We start from the raw sequence: 19,850 nt of genomic DNA on the forward strand, positions 1-19,850 counted from the left end.
TTACTGAAAAATGGCCGACTTTCTCATTTTTACCATATCATTACAAAATACATTGATTGGAATATATTGTACTTACATTTCAGTGCGACACTTGAGCCAGTTTTTCACTCAGGAACCTTGTCAGAAGCCCGAGCCCCACCACTTGGGGCTGAAGCCCAAGCCCCACCACTCAGGGCTGAAGAATGTAACTTAGCCTGGTGGGGGCCTCTTTGGCGTGGCGTCCCGGGCAATTGCCCTGCTTGCTACCCCCTAACGCCAGCCCTGCACTTGCAACCTCCTTAAACCTGTCCCATGATCCCCCTGGGGATCACAACCCCCAGGTTGAGAAACACTGATCTAGGTGAGTTGAGTACCCCCGGAAGACCTCTGTGTACCCCCAGGGGTACATGTGCCCCTGGTTGAGAACCACTGCTCTAATTAATTCTATGCAACCTTGTTGAAGATTGTAGCAATGCTCTCCTTAAAGGGTGTCCAAGTTCAATGTGATACCCCGGCCACATTTTTAAAAATATATGTATTTATTGCTTTTAGTCTGTCTCCCATATCTTCCTAGTGATTCCCCAACATTTTACTACACCAGCTAGTGAGGACCAAGATTACCAACTGCAGGCTCAGCCAAGCCATGCATAACCCCAACCTATGATTTTGCTATAATGGCCAAAGAGAACTTTGAAAACATTGTTTCTTTGCCTCCTTCCAAAACCAAATGGCAGCATGAGTGACTTTGAGAAAGCCAGCAGATCCTACCCAGCCGGGGCAAATCAGCAAAACTTAAACGGCTTGCCTTGGAATGGAGACCACAAGAACTCAAATGTGGAAGCATGCTGAATCATCCTAATTAAATCTTCAAAATCTAATTAGCCACTGAAAAACAAGTTATTTCCTGAATAAACATTGTAAACATTCAGATCTCCTCTGAGATGAGAAATAAATGACATAATGAGACTCACTGCCTGTAGTTCCGCATTGTTGGGAAACAACAGAAGCAATAGCGTCTCTGAGACATGAGTTACCCTCACCCCACAATACACACTAGTCAAACCCACCTCGCTCAGGGAGAGGGGAAGGATTTGCAAAAGTGTCTCAGATCTATAAAAGCAAGAGGTGGAAAATATCTATTAGATAAGAACACACCTGTTCCAGAGATAAACTGCTCCCCTACTGCACACTTTCAGCATCTTCTACAGTATAGTTTTAATTGTTTCAATTGATAAGAAGCCAGATCCCCATCTGGGGTACATCAGCATAACTCCATTGGTCACACTGATGTATATCAGCTGAGGATCTGGCCCTGGTTTTTTGATCAGGTCTCATATGAGACTCTGTCAGTCTGAGCGAGCTCACAATTAGGAAGTTACTGGAAATTCAAACTAAATTTTTCATTGTATAACTTCATCCTATTACTTGTCTTTCCAGTGCACCCTCTCTTCATTAAACAAGAAAATCTAGATGCCATTTTGCTGTCCGTACCAATAATAAGACTTTGTTCTATACATGTCTTTCATCCAAAGACCTCAAAGGGTTTTAGTAAAGGTCAGTCCATTACTATTTCCATTTTACAGATGAGAAAACTGAGGCACAGACCAGTTATACTAATTATACAAACATTACAAAGTAACACAGTGACAGAAGCAGGAACTGAGCTGATGTTTTCTAGCTCCCAGGCTGGTGGTCTGTTCAGTGGATCACTTTGCTTCTGACAAAGAGATGTGCAAAGGCCAAATGTATTGTGGTGAGCTCTATAACATCTATCACTCTGGCCTACAATTACCTATGTGAATTACCTTTATTCGGATGAAATACAATAAATACATTAAAGAGCTGGACAAATTGCTCGACTCTGGATAGATTTTTCTTTCAGACAATTACCGTGCTCGTTGGTCAGCAGTATTGCTACTTTAACTGTATATCTTTCTTATTTATTTATTCAGCTTAATAACTCGGGTCTATATCTTTGGGCCAGAGGCCAAGGCAGACATCTAGCTGACACCGAATCCTATTAGAGGCTGCAGTAACGCAATTATATGTTAAAGTTAAATATTTTATAGCTACGATAGCCACCAAGCATCATCGCTCCCTAGGCAGTTAGAGGGAATTATCTACGGGCAAAGAAAAACTAGTTATCCAGCAGGCAATGGAAAGTAGTAGCTTTCGTAGGAGTTAATAAGTACCAGGGCTGTTTTCTAACTACTGATTAAATTCCACTCAATGCAGATACTCCAGCAATTTCTTTTGGTAACATCCCCAGACTGCGTTTTTGAGCTGGGGCTGTAAAGCATTTGCTATATCTAGTAATAACACTTTGCACTAAGTTAGCACCTTTAATCTTCTCAACAAAAAACATGATTTAATGAATCAAACCTGGTGCCAACTCCTGTGAAGTAAATACAGTGAGTAATGTCAAACTTTTGTACAGCTGGGTAAATTAAGGCACAGTGAGTATGCCTACGTGGTAGCTGCCCACCCGTGGTAGCATAGTACTCCAGCCATGGAGCACCCACAGGAAAAAAATAGTGGGTGCTTAGCACCTACCAGCAGCCGAGCTCCCCTCTCTTCTCCACTCCCCAGCACCTCTCACTTGCCGGCTGCCCTGTCGATCAACTGCCCCCCCTCCCTCCCAGCGCCTCTGGCCTGCTGCAGAACGCAGTATGCAGGAGGTGCTGGGAGGGATGGGGGAGTAGCAAGGACGGGGCGTGCTCGGGGAGGGGGCAGAACTGGGCAGGAAGAGGCAGGACTGGCAGGAAGAAGTGGGGCTGGGGTTTGGGGGAACGGGTGGAGTGGGGGCGGGAAGAGGTGGGGCAGGGATGGGTGCTCGGGGGAAGGGGTAGAGTGGGGGCAGGGCCTGGGGCTGAGCAGGGGTTGAGCACACCCAGGGAAAGTTGGAAGCCGGCGCCTGAGTGTGTGGTAGACCGACTTGTGCTAGCAGGGTTCAAACTAGCACAGTAAAGACAGCAGTGTGACACTGGGGTACCTGAAGGGACTTAGGCTAGCCACCCTAGCTTGAACCCAGGCTGTTGGCAGTGGAGAATCCACCACGACACTTGGTAAAACGTCCCAGCGGTTAACCACCCTCACTGTTAAAAATGTACAACTTATTGCCACTTGGATTTATCTTCGTTTAGCTTCCAGCCACTGGATTGTCTTATACCTTTCTCTGCTGGACTGAAGAGTCCAGGATGAGCCTGAGCTTGGGTGTCTAGCTCAAGCCCCTGATGGTCCCACAATGTCCGTACTGCTATTTTTAGGGTGCTAGCTTGGGCCCTGAAAGTGTCAATGTGTCTACCTGCATTGAGCAGCTCACGCCCAGCTTCAGTGTAGACATATCCAGGGAGGTTAAATGACTAGCCTACGGACACACAGCAAGCCAGCACAAGACTAGGAATCCTGATTCCCTGTCCTATGCTCTAACTAGTTGTCCACACTGCCTCTCCAGAAGAAGTGGGCTCAAAGACGTTTGCTCTCCTCCGAGGTTTCCAGCAGGTTCAAATTAGCATGTCAACCTGAATTAGAATTAGCATGTCAACCCGCTCACTTTCAGAGAAAAAGATGTTCACTTAACCCTTGCTTGGGCTGGCTGACCCATTAAGCAGTGGCCCTGGACGCTTAAGAAGACTGCCAGACAAAAACCAACAAACCAGGGGCAGAGACAGCATTTACAGAAAACCATACCAAAGCACCGAACTTGCAGGAAAACCCATCTCGGCTCATGTTTTAAATCCCCTTTCCCATGTTAAAGTGATTTTTAAGCTTGGCCTGTCTATCCTATTCCTGTTGAACAATCTTGCTACAAACAGGAATGCTTTCATTAAACAAGCCAACCAACCAACCAACCAGCTGTACGTGATCCAAAGGTTACCGCAGATGGATTTTTACAAGTTAAGTAAATAAACTCAGTTATGCCCAGGCAGGAAGCCATTAGGACTGACTCTCCACAAGCCCCGCCCCCTCTCTAGTAATTTAGACCTGAGTAAAGGGAGCAGCAAACATGTCCATTCTGATCTGGTTGTGTTTTACCTCCCCTTTGCACCAGTGTGAATGACTGCACATGGGGAAGGGCAGCAGGGAGTCAGGCCTGCGGGCCCAATTCGTCGCTGCCCCTTGAACCCTTTTATGCCAGTGATGCCAAGGCATAAGACCCTCCCCACTCTCCAGTGTAGTAACACTGACATAGAGGGTCTCCGCAGCCCTCCTCTGCTGCTGGAGGCCCTGGCACAGCACTGTGCTGTGTGTGTTTGTGTGGTCATTTTTATGTTTCAGCAACCCCGTGTTGCTGCTGTGGTCCCAGCCAGCCCCAGCAAACCACTTTCTCTCTGTCCTTGCTCTGGCCCAGGGGAATATTCACACCAATATTCTCACTGCAATAACTGTCCTCAGCCACAGTAAGTCTCATCACTGCTTTCCCTGTTTAACAGGTACTATAACAGCCCTTGGGAAGTAAAAGACAGTAAAAACTGAAGAAGATTCTGACCCTCAGTGAACACAACCCATAATTTCATCTGTCCAGCACATTGGGAGCTCCTGGGGGTTCATTTGCTTTCTAAGGAAACAATGCTATTCAATTAAATTCATTCTGCAGGGCAGGTGGAATTATAAATCGAAAGGACTGTCAGCTGCTACAGTAATTCTGATAATAATGCTAACACAGGATTATGGAGGAGAGAGGAGATAAAAAAGGTTTCAGACATCTAGAAATTTCAAACTTGATACTATGGGTAAATAAAAGACCCCACAACTAAAGCAAATGCAGACATGCTGGATCCAATATTCTCTTGCTCCTCCTTTTCCTTCCCAATTTGAAGTCTGAAAGGATTGGTTCTTTCCTCTCTGCACCTGCAGAAATTTCAATTCTTCTGCTTCATCTGTATTTTAGAATCCTTTTACTTTTCTAGTTCAAATCAACCACACCTGGCAGCTGGGAATGTGAATGTCTTGACAGCATCATGGAAACTCAGTCATTATTTCTGAGTGATCGTTCTCAGTTTCCTCATCTGCAGGACGCCTAGTTTGATGCTGATTCTGCTAATGCCACATGACGGTTTGCCAGATTTTGATATTTTTCTGAAGGTTGGGAGGACTGATTTAATTAAAGATCCATGTATGTAACCCCTTTTTACTCTCAAATCCCACTGGAGGTCTAATCTCCACATGCAGGTATCAGGAAGCCAAAGTAGGAAAAGGGCATTGGGAAGACATGCCTTTAAACAGCTTCCCCAGAAAGTCAGTGTGAAGTACCATAATCACACCATCCAGTTTCATTTTTATCTCCCTAAACTCCTCCTCTGCTGAAACCAATGAAACAAATTTTTAATGACAGGTACCCCATACTTCCATCAACCTATTGACAGCACATTCCTGCTCAATGCAGCAGTGACTCTGCTGTCTGGATTGTTTCAAACGCAGAATGGTGAAGCACACAAAATTTGGAGTCTGGAATCAGTTTGGATAAACATCCAAAAGCTTGGGCTGCTTATCCAGACTATCTGGACCGAAGTGGACAGCACATCATGTGAGATTTCAGCACTTCTGCTTCTAGTCCTGGCTTGAAACACTTTCTAGTTACTTATAGGGCCTCATCACCATACCCACTTAGTGCAAGAGCTACCTTCTTCACAGTATTTCAGCACATCTATTTCCAAAACCAAGCCGGAAAAGCTGAACAAACAGCCTTTCGTGGCATGTTTTTAGAACTTCTGGTTCTAGTCCCAGCTGGAATCTGGAAATGGGATGGGGGAAGCCTAATCATTTCAGAAGCTTAAAGGAGGTTTGATCTGAGTCTAGTTTTGGAAATAGGGGAAGGTTTGGTTCGGTTTGGGAGAATGCTCATCTCTCCTGTTCATCCCTCACCTTTCACTCTCCTTTTTACGAGAAATCCTGCCAGCGAGGAATGCTTGATAGATGAAGGTCACTGTTTGCTTGGAAGCACAATGGGTGGGATTTCAAAAGCACTGAGCGGTGGCCTAATTCTGCTCCCACTGAAGTCAATGGTAATTCGGCTCTAATTGAAGTCAACGGTCAAACTCCCATTGACTTGACCTGGACCAGAGTTAGCGCAGCATTGCACGATTTTGGAAAATCTCTCCCTATGTGCCTCTGCTGTTGAGGGATGCACAACAAACACAATTTCTACTCTGATACCTTAAGAGACGCATGAACACTGAAGAAAGTCACAGAAGAGACAGCGAATTATAGTTCCTAAGGAATTACCTGGGATCATTTCAAAATCTCTGAGCTATCTCAGACACTCTTAACTACTCATTTATCACACATGTCATAAACTAGCTGGAGGAAGTTTCAGCAAAATGGAGCTCCTGGGGCGTAATAAAGCCTACTTACTTGAATACAGGTCCCACACTACTTAGGTGAGAGGGAATCTTTAAATTGCAGGTCCTATGCATAATGAGGGTACTTTTCACCTCTGCAACTAACATGTAAGACAATGGTGCTCTTGACCAAACTGGGGTGTATGTACACTCTAGGGGGTTCCCGGGTTCCACTGATCAACTCTTCCTTCTCCCTCCCAGCGCCTCCTGCATGCTGGGGAACAGCTTATCCCCGGCATGCAGGAGGTGCTGGGAGGGAGGGGAAGGAGAGGGGACGGGGCGCACTCACGGGACGGAGCGGAATCATGTTCGGGGCTGCTGGTCCCATTGATCAACTCCTCCCCCTTCCTCCCAGTGCCTCCTGCATGCTCGGGAACAGCTGTTTAGTGGCATGCAGGAGGCTCTGGGAGGGAGGGGAGGAGCAGGGATGCGGCGTGCTTGAGGGAGGGGGCAGAAAGAGGAGGGGCAGGGATGGAGCAGGGACGGGAAGATGTGGGGCATGGGTGAGGTTTTGGGGGAAGGGGTGGAATAGGGGCGGGGCCTGGGGCTGAGCAGGAGGCTTGGGGGTCTGCAAAAAATTTTAAATCAAAATGGGGGTCCTTGGGTTGCTAAAGTTTGAGAACCGCTGTTCTAGACCATATCTTGGGAATGTTTCTTTTCCTTCCTTTCTTTTTGCAAATGGTGTATTTCAAAATCTGAATTATGGTCCAATAAATGAAATTCTCATATCCCTGATTTGCCTAGGGGATTGCAAGCATAAATCTACTGAAATTTTTTTGTCCCTTCTCACTCATATAAATTGTTGCAAACTAATATAGGAAACAACAATTATTCAGGCTTAAGGTTTAAACTAGCAAATGGGAAGATCAGTATGTTACATTTTCTTTGTTTGTAGCTTGGGGCAAGGCTAAAGCTGGCTTTGAGTCTCATTTGAAATGACACTGTGAATGTGTGTATGTATTCTAGGAAAAACACACACACACGACCTCAAATGTGGACTTATTCAGTTAAATAACTGTCTTTAAATCTAGCAGTGCTACCATTTTAGGTACATTAAAAATAAATTCATTTTCACTTTACACAGACTTGGGCTAATAAATTATGGATGCAGTACCCAGAATGGCAAACATTTAATGGGTTACATTTTTAGAGTGGGGTGACGGGGGATGGGTGTCTGAATTCCTAGTTGTTTCTGGCTCTCCAGGTGGCTTGCTGTGTGACCTGGGGCAAATCATTTCACCTCCCTGTGCCTTAGTTTACCCATCTATAAAATGGATTCAACACCACTTACTGTATGTACTTTGCAGAGCGTGCTGTAGGGATTAATTAAAGAAAGGAGTCACAGGTTCACTATGTATGAATTTGTGCATGCAGAAAAGTGGTCATTGTAAAAACATCACCATGGGCCAATGGTTACCACACAGTGGGGGTAGGGAGCGGGGCGGGGAGCAGGCTGGTGACCATTTCCCCCTCTACAAAGAACAAGAGAAATCTCTGGTAACTGTCGGGAGAAGTTGACCCTCTGTTGGCTTCTACCCGACGGATGTGCTCAATTACCTGCTCATGCATCCAAGCACATATTTTATGGGTACCCTTTAAGCACAGACGTTTGAAAATTAAGCACTAAGAAGCCCGTTGTTCCAACACAAAGACGGCTTTCCTTCTGTTTGCCAAAATATACAAGCAACTCTTAGAACCCGTATTTTTGCTCTTTACTGCTAGAGCATAAATGCAATTAATAGTCAAGCAGCACTGTAATATGACACAGGAATAAAACAAGCTGTGCTTACATTAGCCCGCAGCCTGGGACATACAGACAGAGCTATATACAAAAGTGCAAAAACTAAAACCATATGTCCTGGAGTTTCCTTGATTTGCAAATTTCTCCAGAAGGCTTCAGATAACACTAGAAGCCTTGTCATTAAGGCAGAATTCCACTGTTCTAAGAAACATAACAAAACTAAAAAAGTAACTTTAGAATTAAATAAACCTTTTCTTGACCCTAAGGCTGAGGTAATTACCCCAATCAATAAACCTTTTGTACAAACTCTATCAGATCAAGAGAACTTGTCTGCTGCAAACAGCACATTGACAAGCAGTGGGTGACAGAGTGAGTTCAAGGATACCAGTCTACGTTAGTACAGATGTAGACAGAGCTCATTAAAAAAAAAACACCTCTTTTTTTTCTTTTGCAAACTACTAATCAAAAATAGAGAGAACATTCCTTGTGCATTAACCAACATTTATTTTTCATTCCTGCAGTGTCTTCTGAAATTACAAGGGCTATTCTGAAGAGGAATTCATGCCAAAAAAATTGTCCTGAGAGCTGATGCTGAATTAATTATTCCATCTGTGGCTTACTGCTAATCCATCTTTACACAGAGTGGGACAATCCCAGAAGTTACTTTGAAACGTAGCCTTTCCACTCATAGAATCAAGGAAGAGACGCATCGTATGCAGAAACAGAGGCTGTGAAAACTGTTAGTGCCACATGTCTGACCTTTATAGTTTCTTACTACTTAATTATCTTTGAGATGTGCCACAGATTTCCCCTTTATTTGAGGTGCCATAAATTTTTGACTCAAAGGTCCTGTAAATAACCATTATGCATACCATCAGAGTTGGGAGGGAGGGTTGTTATGCAAGAATTCTTTTGGACACTTACAAAGAGGAAAAAAAAGGTCATCCTCTGTAAGACCTAGATTTGGTCTGACTGGTCTCATTTCAGGTTTTTGGAAGCACCTTGGGCCCCAGCTGTTTAAGAAAGCCCCATTTAGCAGACAGAATGGCGCACCGTCGGAACAGGTGTTAGACAAGAGTGCAGCCAGCCTACTTCAATTTGCATGGTACAGCTACAATGCAGCACATGTCCTATGACAACTCTGGCAGAAATAATAACAAAACAGTGTGGGATCTGCTTTCCGTGTTGTTTGTCTGGCAGTGACACTAGCCAAATGGCAGGATGGGAATTGGCCACTGACTGAAGCTGAAAAGGACTTAAAAACCTGGAGAAGTATTAAGTCTGCTGGAAATCACAGGCAACACAGGGGCAACTAGAGAGATGGGCTTTGATACTGGGAGATGCTGAGCATCCTTAGTTCACTTCAATGGGAAATCAGAATGCTCAGCAGTCACAGAATCTTAGAACTGGAAGGGACCTCAAGAGGTCATCTAGTCCAGTCCCCTGCACTCAAGGCAGGACTAAGTATTATCTAGACCATCCCTGACAGGTGCTTGTCCAACTTGCTCTTAAACATCCCCAATGATAGAGATTCCACTACCTCCCTAGGCAATTTATTCCAGTGCTTAACCACCCTGACAGTTAGGAAGTTTTTGGAAGCCTTGCAGGACTGGGGCACAAGTGATGGGATTTAGGGAGTTATGGAGGCTTTGGTACACTCACAGGAAGTATTCAGATGCTACACTGAGGAAGGCCATATAATTACCTGGATAGACACATAGTCACTTATTTACTGAGGGTGAGATACAAGAACCTCACTGAGTATTTCAACTAAGGAAATGTAATCCAGTGTGAAAAACACAAGCCCCTCCCCACATTCCCTCCCCACCAAACTCCATTTCTAGATCCAAACCAAAGTTTTTTTTTTAAAGGATTTACATTTTAATTCCACAACCCGCCCCCCCACAACTGCTTTTGACCCATCAGGGGTAATTGGAAGTGCTGTAAAGGTGTGGGAAAGTATTTTCTTGCAAGGCTTAAAGCTGAATTTTGCAGAGATAAGAGATCTGGGTAATTCTTGGATAAGCAGCTGACCTGAAACCTGGATTGTGAACCTTTTGAAATTGATCCATTACAGTTTAAAACACAGTTATAATACCTAGATAGATAACAATATGCACAAAGGGGCTAAGCCCCATTTAGGTTAGGAGGGTTGGTAATGGGACAGAAAGCTTCTAGTTCCAGAGTTTTTACTCAACCTGGTTTAGAAATGACCAAAAGTGGGTACCATCAGGGGCTGCTCAGTGGTCTGTGTAAATGACAGTTGTCAATCCAATTCTTCATTAACAATTATTTACATCACAGAAACCACCACTCTAGTTGGCACCAGTTGCGATGTTTCAAAGACAGCAAAGACTGAACAGGTGCCGAGAGCAAGTTGCCTTCTCTGCTCTAGACGTGGGATAAATTTTTCAGAAGTGCCTCAGGGTACATCTACACAGCTGGCGGCAACAAGCCTCCCAGGCCAGGCTGACAGACACAGGGTAGAAAGGCTCATGCTAGCACTCTGAAATAGTGGTGTAGCCAGTGCTTTGAAGTTGAGAGTCGGGCAAGTCGGAGCTTGAGTTCTGAAGCTGACTCCCCATCCCCAGGCTTCAGAGCCTGAGCTCCAGCCTAGGCTGCAATTTCAAAGTACTAAGTGATTTATGAAACTAAGGCTTGGTCTATACTTGGTCTATACACAATAAGGTCAACATACGGCAGCTTATGTCAATCTATTTATGTCTGTGTACACATTACAGCCTTGCTCCCACCGATGTAAGTGCCCTACTATGCCGACATAACTCCACCTCCATAAGAGGCATGTGTCTTTTGTCAGTGTAGTGTGTAGGGTGACGCAGTGTCCATGTAGCACTGTGTTACTCACATGTCATTCTTGTCAATTTCACTGCTCCAGCATTGACAACTAAATTGGCAAGAAAGCCGGGCTGTCATTGGGGCATGTGGAAGGCTCCAGCGAGAGCCTGGCTGCCGCTGAGCTCCCCACTCCCAGCCAGGCTGCCGCCTGGAGGCTCCTGGCTCCCCATGGGGAGCTCTGGTACAACATGGAGGCTCCCCTTGAACCCTGGTACATCCCAGAGGCTCTTTGCACCCTGTGGGGAGCCCAGCAACTGCACTCCCACAAGCTGCTCAGACTCTGGGCATGGAGCTCACAGCCAAGAGCCTGGGTGGGTCAGGGAGGTGAGAGCCCAGGGGGCAGCTGGGTTCCCGGTGGTGGGGAGCAGAGAGCCTGGGGGGCAGTCAGGCTCCAGACAGGGAGCTGTATATGGAGCTGAGAGCCCAGGGTCTCAGCCCCCACACTGCCCCTCTTTGGTTGGTGGAAGTGCTCCTGGTGAGGAGAAGAAGAAGGGTAGTTTGGACATGTACCATCGCAGTAACTCGACCTAACATAGATTGATTTACGTTTCTAGTGAGGACATGCCCTAAGTCCTATTTTCAAAAGAGACTTAGGCACCTACAAGCCTAAGTGCCATTGACTTTCAATTAGATTTAGGCTTAAGTGCCTAAGTCAATTTTGAAAATGGGACTTAGATGCTTCTGAAAATGTTTCTGGTAATTGCTTTAGTTTAAGACATAGTGGTGGTGTAGCAGAGACACTTGCAATACTGCTGCCTATTATGAACCTGTTAGTAACAGGATAAATGTAAGATTTCAGTGCGCACGGCTGTCAATCTTTCATGAGCACTGAATTCACATAAAAAATCCTCAACAAATGGATGACTCTGGGTCTGTGCAAAGAGTAACAGCTCCATGTGGGTGGAAGTAACAAAGGTGTTGAGTGGTAACCCAGGATAAAGATTCTGTGATTTCACAGAAGGGGGATTGATCACAGGGTAGCAAGAAAATGAAAAAGAGGGCTTTTTTGTCGTTTAACTGAACAGAGCTCCTAACTATAATATGACAGGGCTTTAAAACTCTGTGAGAAACCTGTGTGGGAAGTATCTGAACCGAACAGGAGGAATCTGGAGTACCAGGAAGAAGGCACTGAAGGCTTGAGGCTAATCAAAAAATGGCATCTAATGGAGTGGCTGTCAGCAAGGGCATGCAAGGGGAATCGCACAGCTAAAGGCAAAACCTATTTGCAGACCATGCGAAGTACCACTAATAGTTTAGCAAAAGTAAAGTTGTGACTTTCCTCACCCATCATTTTTCTTTAATTTCAAATTTTTTTCTGTACAGGTTGAGCAGACGGAAATGTCTCTGAGCCTAGGAAGTGAAGGATTCTTAGCTAAGTGCCCGGACACCAGCCCCATGAGGCAGAAATGCTCACAATTCTTGCTGTGACTCAGGAAAAGGGACACTTATTTTTGACCATGCAAACAAAAGGGAAAAGGAACCTCTCTTAATAGCTGGGCCCATCCTGGCAACGTGAGGTGGATGAAACCAGTCAATGTCCTTAGACTCGAGGGCCCTTAACTTTAAGCATGCACTAAAGTGCTTTGCTGGAGGAGAGCCTCAGCCAAACTCAGAAAGGAGGATCAGATGGTGTAAGCTAGATCCTCATCTACCCAGGCTCCCTTAAACCTACTTACACCTACTCTCTCGATGTGTAAGGGAGTCTAAGTTAGTGTACCTCAGAATTTGAGGAGCTGGAAGAAGGGGTGAGTTAAACCAGATGCCATCCTATTTTGGCTTGTAACTTCTTTTGGCTTCTCAGCATGTACATTTAGACTCTCTCAGACACCAACAGAGAGAGAGGGTGTGAGAACCTCTAATGGATTCCCAGTTTCTGTATGTGGCTAAGTCGGTGGAACATAGGCACTGACTGTACAGAAAGCAAGTGTGAGTTACAGACACTCCCACTAGACTTTCTTGGGAGCAACCTAAATACTGGAATCTGTGCAGAGAAATTTTCAGACAGGGTTAAGTCAGAACTCTTCATATCACTTCTTGTGCCACCTCCTGCACCCAGGACAAGTCATGCACCCTCTCTCTCCTAGTCTACACTCATTACTATGGTGAAGTATTCCTATGTCAATCTCCTGGCTGACAATGTCTCTACACCTTCTTGCATTTGAACTCTTGTCCCAGGGAATGTACTGGGCTTGGTTATATGTTAGGCTCCTGCAGGAAGGAGCCTGCCTTTTGATATGTACTGTAGAGTGCTGTGCACACTAACTGGGCTCTATAAATACAACCTCTAGGTCTCTTTGTACTTTGATGGAGAAAAGCACTCACTGGCAGTTTTCTTTATGGGCAGCGGAGGGGGAAGGAGGAATGACAGTACTTTTCTTAATCTTAAATCGTGTCTCTTGCTGAAGCTAAAAGCTAGCTAAAAAACCCCCATCTCATAATGGGTGTTCTGCATGCACTTCCTCTTGCTTGCTGGGATATGACGTTTCACCAGTAAACAGACAACCTCTCCTCCCACATGTTCTCTGTCTCTCTCTCTCTCTCTCTCTCTAGCGCACAGCTGAAAGCTTTCTTCCCTTTGATTTTTCCATGGCCCTACACAGCCCAGCCTGCTACAGCTCAGCAGGAACAGCTGCTGACAGGCTCCCTCTCTGACTTCATAGATGTTGCTTCCAGGCTCTCAGATGTTTCTTGCCTCCACTGAACAGATTTTTGGCCAACATCTCTGTCTCAGATGTGCTGACTCCAGCTCTCCCTTAGCCTCCTGTTTTATTCCACTTATAGCAGATTGCTCTGACTAAATCACTGCTGCCAGGCAGAGGTGAATCCACAAGGCGCTTTTCAGAGAAGTGTTTCTATTAAAAATTTCAGAATGTGCTGCCAATGTAATTTACAAGAGGGTTAATTCATTGCTGAGAGACACTGATTCTCCATTCCTTCATGATGTTTTGTGCTGTAATTCAGTGGAACGAAATGAAAAAAGGTTATTAAAAGCTGAAAACTATGCCACAATAATCCCCCCCCCTCCCGAATTGCCATTATTTAGGATCAGCATGAGTTTTGATGGGAGTTATAATGCCGCATTCTCCCACAGTTTACACGTGATGCCAGGATGCATATACAGGAAAAGATGTTGATAAAGTCCAGTCCTTTCGGCTGTGATGTTTCTATGGTAGGCAAATCTACCTCCTTATAGGAAACAGGAGAAGACGAAAGTGCTATCAAAGCAAATTACAATGCTACTGAGTGAGTGGATTTCCTTCTAGCTTTGCAGGATTCCAAAACTCTAACTAGGCACAGGCTGGTGCTTTACTAAATTAAATGTGCCATCGAGCTGAGAACACAGATTGCTTGTCTTTTGCTCCTGTTTTCCCATGAATAATGGAGAGTATGATCAGTCCAGACAGGTAGTGTACAATAATTACCGTCAGTGTTGCAATATGGAGAAACTGACCTATGCTGACTGATTTTATTGACAGTTTGGTCAGTTGGAAAGCAGGAGATGAACTTAGCAGAATCCGTCCAAAACGTTTGTTTCTGGAACATGTACCATGCTCAAACAGGACTCCAACTGAAATTATGGAAGTTTTTTCCAAGAAAAAGCTGCAGGATTTGGCCCTCTGCGGTTGTTATTAACTGTTACCCATTATTGTGAACAATTAGCAGGTTTATAGCACTTTTCATTTTCAGTCAGTTCATTCTCACAGCACCTCTGTGGATCAGATAAATAGTATTATCCCCATTTTACAGATTAGGAAACTGAAGCACAGAGGGATTAAACAACATACACAAGCCTGAAAGGAGTCAGTGTCAGCACTCGGATTAAAATAGAGAGTCATGGCTCCCAGTCCTGTACTCAGACTGCTAGACCCTGCCTCTTCCTTGATAATGCTTATAAATTCAAAATGCTTCTTCCCTGTATTTATTATTTCTTTGGATTTCTGCAATAATCAAACAGAGTTTTTCCATGTGTAATTCTGACAAAAATAAAATCAAACGACAGCCATCAGAGCTCAACACCACCCAAACACAAACCTCCCACCCCTGTACATAAATGTAACCTGCCCATCACATATGACTTGATATATTTAAATGGCACTGGAATTTTACACCTGGGTTCATAAACCTGGAATGTCAGGTTGCTGCATCCTCTTTGCTATGGTGTCAACAGAAATTGCAACACAAGACGCTACAGTTTTTATGGACTTAAAGGGTAGCAACCGTGTCTTGTCAGAGCTCATGAATACACTGAAAAGGGTCTGAGATTCTCCTATACATAGTGTCCTATTTAATGATTTCACAGGAAACCTCCAGCAGATATTTTTAAAGGCTGCGGTTGAAAATGAACATATAAGCAAGGGACTGACCACTTCTGGCCATTAAAGTTCTCACAGTACTTTTTGTAAGGTGTTAGCTTAGCTGTGGTGTCCTGGCCAAATTCCTGTCAGGCAGTCACATCATGCTTATCTAAAATTCAGACTCTAGACTCATCTGGCATAGTAGTTTTCACATCCTGTCCCAAAGTGGGTCAGTTGTGTCCTTTCTATGTACTGTGGCTTTGCATTATTATATGGCAGCTGGTGGGTGAAATGATTCCTCAGACAGCGGAAAATCCTGCCTGCACCATCTTATTAGAGCTGGTCTATTTGGTGCATTGGTCTGCACCAGGGGGTGTAAATTCTAGTGTGCATGAGTGTGTCACACACTAAGTGGCCCATATGGACCCTGCTGGCGCATACTGGAAGTGTGCGTTAATTTAGTCCCATTTCAAACAATACTATGTAACCTGCTTTAGTGCATGCCAGCAGGGTCCACACAGGTCAGTTAGTGTAGAACACACTAGTGTGCCCTAGAATGTACACCTTTCTAGTGCAGACCAGCGCACCATGTAGACAAGCTGGTAGAAGCAGGGCAGAGCTGGAAGTGCAAAGCCTTGAGCCTTCCTGCCAGCAATGGGCAGAATACTTCAAGGTGGATGGGGGGATATAGTGGGTGGCACCTTACAGGTGGTCTAAAACAAGATCACAGCCTGCGCCACCTGCTATGTGGCTGACCACAATGCATGCTTGGGTGAGCTTAACCACAGAGGACCAGGCCACCCTGAAGCTGCAGAGCACTTAAAGGAGCCTTACCCAGTCCTTCAGCCCAGTGCTGACAGGTGTACTAGCACTGTTATCTTGCCCTTCTACAGTGTGAGTGTAGCGATGTGGGGAGAAGAGTCTGATTCCAGCTTGTACTTTGCAATCAGTTTGAAAAGTACAGTGATTATGTTTTAAAATTCTCTTCCATTGTGAGAGCTATTACTGGTTGAGTGGCATATGCCATCTGCAGGGGAATCTCTCAAACTGAAGGTAGAATCCTTCAGAACAGAAGAAACTTTTTAAAATGGAACCCACTATATGAAAAGCACTTGGGGATCCTTTTGGATGAGAGTGTCGGATAAAGGTAAAATTTGTTTCAGTTACAATAATTTGCTAAAGTAAACTAAGCAAACTAACAAAACCACATTGTGGAGTAAATCTTCCATTTAATAAGTTAAAGAGCAATTATTTCTGGTGTTGCTTAATTGTAAACAGCCTTGAATACATTGAATTCTGACACCGAAGGTCTGTTTCTGTTCTAAGTTTTCATTTTAACACAATATTACAGTAGCAGTGTATTAAACAAACTTGAGAAGTAAAACTATATATTGGAGCCTTAATGATTTTGCTTTAATAAGACCTAAACTTTTAATTAACCTGCCAAGACAAATTGCAACCCATAGCTCTCAGGTAACTACTGCAGACAGCTGAGACTCAACGCCAATGCCTCTTTGGGGAGAGGAATTAATGGCAACACTGGAATGAGCCTGCTTTATGCAGTAAAGAAAAAAGGTCCATTAAACAATCATTGTGGGTAGAAGAAAGCTAAGTGCTGATTTTATGGAGGAGTCTTTGAATTACAACAAAATGGATATGGGGATATGAACCTGCTCAGGAGGTCAGTCAAATATAAAATTAAACATGAAGGAGTCAGAAATAGGTTCTGGTAAAGGATTGATTGCAAACAGAGGGATATAGACCTGGGACAGGTCATACAGTGTGAAATGTATATGCTGGAAGAAGAATCCTGGGGTGCTGTGAGAAGAGGTGGTGGTTACTCTGTGCCTGGTGCTAACTGATTGCTTTACTGATGGAGAGCCTGGGTGAGTTCTGGATACCCAATTCCCATCCATTTGAATATTTCAGCCTCTTTCTTTTAGATGAGGCATAAAACAGGTTCATACAATGGGCTATCCCCTCCCATAGTGCTTTTTGCAAGAGACGGGGTATTAAATTTCGTGTCTTTGTCCAACTCCAATTTAAGTAATTATGTGATACCCACAGTTTCAATCAGATATGGTATTCCTCACTTCCTGTCCCAAACTGCTGCTTGATGCTGCTATGTGCTGTTGAACAGCTGCCCAATTCCACCAGAAAATAAAATAAATGACCAATAGAAATAGAATCAAAGTTTCCAAATAGAAGGATCAGGGAGGAGGGGCCATCTTTGTAATCAATAACTCTGGCTTCATCTGCAGTGGCAGGCAGCTTGTCTAAAACATAATTTTTAAATAGGGCTTTAATACAGTTATGCCCCATCCAGGCCATCATGGATATGTTAATCCTTACAGTATTTAGCATTAATATTGTGTGCAGTTTTGTTCCCAAGAGAACAACCATTGCCCAAATATCCTCACTTACGCTAAATAGTACTTTACTCTGTGAGTGGTCTCATTAAAATCAATGAGATGGTCCAGGAGTAAGATGCTACTCAGTGCGAGTAAGGGTATGAGAAACTGGCCCTAAGGTACATAGATTATGTAAAACAATATAGTAAATCCTTACCGATGGCAGTGGTAAGAAAAGAAACCACCTCGGACTCTTTGCCATCATTGTAGAAGGCCAGATGCCATATTCCTGTATCCAAATACTGGATAAACCCCGTCTCGTGACTGGACATTGGCACAAAGCCTCTAGGTTGCCGCTGAGGTCCTTCCAGACTCCTCACCTCCTGGGTAAGTAGCCGTCTCCCATCGAGGAGCTCAACAAAGTCAAACTGAAACACAAAGGAAAGATGTTCATTGTATATTTCAGGATTCCAGAAAATGATCACGCTCCCTGGTCCAGATCTGTCTCAGGATGGGCAGAAGAGCTTTGCATTAAACATATGACACCCACACTTATGGATCATCATACAAGATATTTCCTCTGGTAAGTCATGACATGTTCCAATTCAACCTATAAGGAGATGCCTGGAATTGTGTCTGTTCACAGTAGTTTGCTGGATCTCCACCCATTCTTCTCCTCTTGTTTCTCTCACAGCTCCTCACATACCCGCAGGAGCTCTTCTAATGCCTCCAACACACTGTGGCCACATTTTTTAAAATTCATAAAACCTTAAAACCAATAAAAAAAATGCAAAAAAAAAATTGTGATTCCCACCTCATTACAAGGACCATCTCTTGCACATGTAAAGCTAAATTCTGATGTTGTTGAATCAGCCATTGTTTTCAACTTGGCCTATACTGTACAAATGCAATTTTTAAAAATACTTTATATGACATTAACTTTAATTTCTTACTATATACAGACAATGAAGTCTAAATGAATTTAATATGGTAACAATAATTTTTAATCTCCTGACTTTTGTGAGTATAGAACCTTAACCATAAAGTTAGTTTTTTGCATTTTTTTCCCCCCTTGCTTCACTCTTTACATAGACGTTGGGTAAAATCCTGGCCCTACTGAAGTCAATGGGAGCTTTTCCACTGACTTCAGTGGGGCCAAGATTTCACTCCTTATTTCTTAGCATTTCTTAGCAAAACATGCTTTCCAAGTTTGTCAAATCCAAATAATGTAGGTTATCTATAACTTGTATTAACTACTAAAATAAAAAGACCCATCATTTTTTCATGACTCTCAGAAAATAATCTTCAAATTATACTGCAAAATCACTTTAGGATAGGAAATTTCAGCATAAAAAATAAGTTTCATGGGCAAATCAGAAGCACCTGATAATAGGCACTAATAATGAAAGTGGGCTTCATGCCAATAAACACAGACCATGCGTAATATGGGTGTATACAAGCACTTTGGGACACATGCAACCAGCACTTCTGCAAATAAAATTGCATATTTGGCGTATAACATTATCTGTCTACGGCTCCAACCTGGGAAATCATCCTTATTCAGGATCTGAATTGGTGCTTAATGTTGGTGAACGCATATTTTGCAGTTGTCACGTAGGCATCTATTTTTGAATATTTGAACCTCAGTATCTTCCATGAACCCACAGAATTCTTGAGATAGGTAACTGAAATAAAAAGAGGGGCCAGCTACCTTTTCAAGGTACAAGCTACAAGCACATAAATTCTAACATAAGTGTTGGTTCCTTGAAATGTGTTCCTGTTACCTGGGTATGTGAAGGAGGAAGGCCTTTCCTGCCATAAATCCCAACCAGAGCGGCCTTTCCTAAAGACACATTGAATTTCAGATGCACTGGATGGTCAATGAACACTTGAGATCTCCAAAAGATACCAGGAGGAATCTTCTGTGTGGCTCGTCGTCCAACATCAATTTCTCCAGAGTCTATAAAACTGTCCTCCGGAAAGAAACTACGGGGCTTTCCTGCTGAGACATAGGAACAAAAAATCCCCTTGGATTAGCCTAGCCTCCCATAAGTAATCTGATCAAACTGGTATCTCTGACATTGATCTACCAATGTGCTGACTTTTTCAGAATACATTATGCATCAAGTCTTTATGACTATGAAAGAAAAATGGATAGGATTACTCCTGGCTACGCTCCATCTTTCTAATGAAAACATGTATCTTGGAAGAGCAACATGGATTCCCAAATGGCCCTCTGCTTAAATCATAACAACAGAGCTTGTTAAATTACATGTTAATGTTAAAA

The 19,850-nt window shown here is 43.7% G+C and overlaps 1 protein-coding gene across 1 annotated transcript in view; it reads right to left on the bottom strand.

The window, feature by feature from the left end:
• Nucleotides 1-19,850, bottom strand: part of TENM4 (teneurin transmembrane protein 4) — a 523,302-nt gene that overhangs the window by 181,877 nt on the left and 321,575 nt on the right. The window contains exons 9-10 of the mRNA XM_073335791.1: nucleotides 19,348-19,562; nucleotides 17,781-17,991 (exon numbers count right to left, since the gene is read on the bottom strand). Of these exons, the coding sequence (XP_073191892.1) occupies nucleotides 17,781-17,991; nucleotides 19,348-19,562 (426 nt within the window). The remainder of the gene's footprint in view (nucleotides 1-17,780; nucleotides 17,992-19,347; nucleotides 19,563-19,850) is intronic.

This window comes from Lepidochelys kempii, chromosome 1, assembly GCF_965140265.1.
Source record: "Lepidochelys kempii isolate rLepKem1 chromosome 1, rLepKem1.hap2, whole genome shotgun sequence".
Lineage (NCBI taxonomy): Eukaryota > Metazoa > Chordata > Testudines > Cheloniidae > Lepidochelys > Lepidochelys kempii.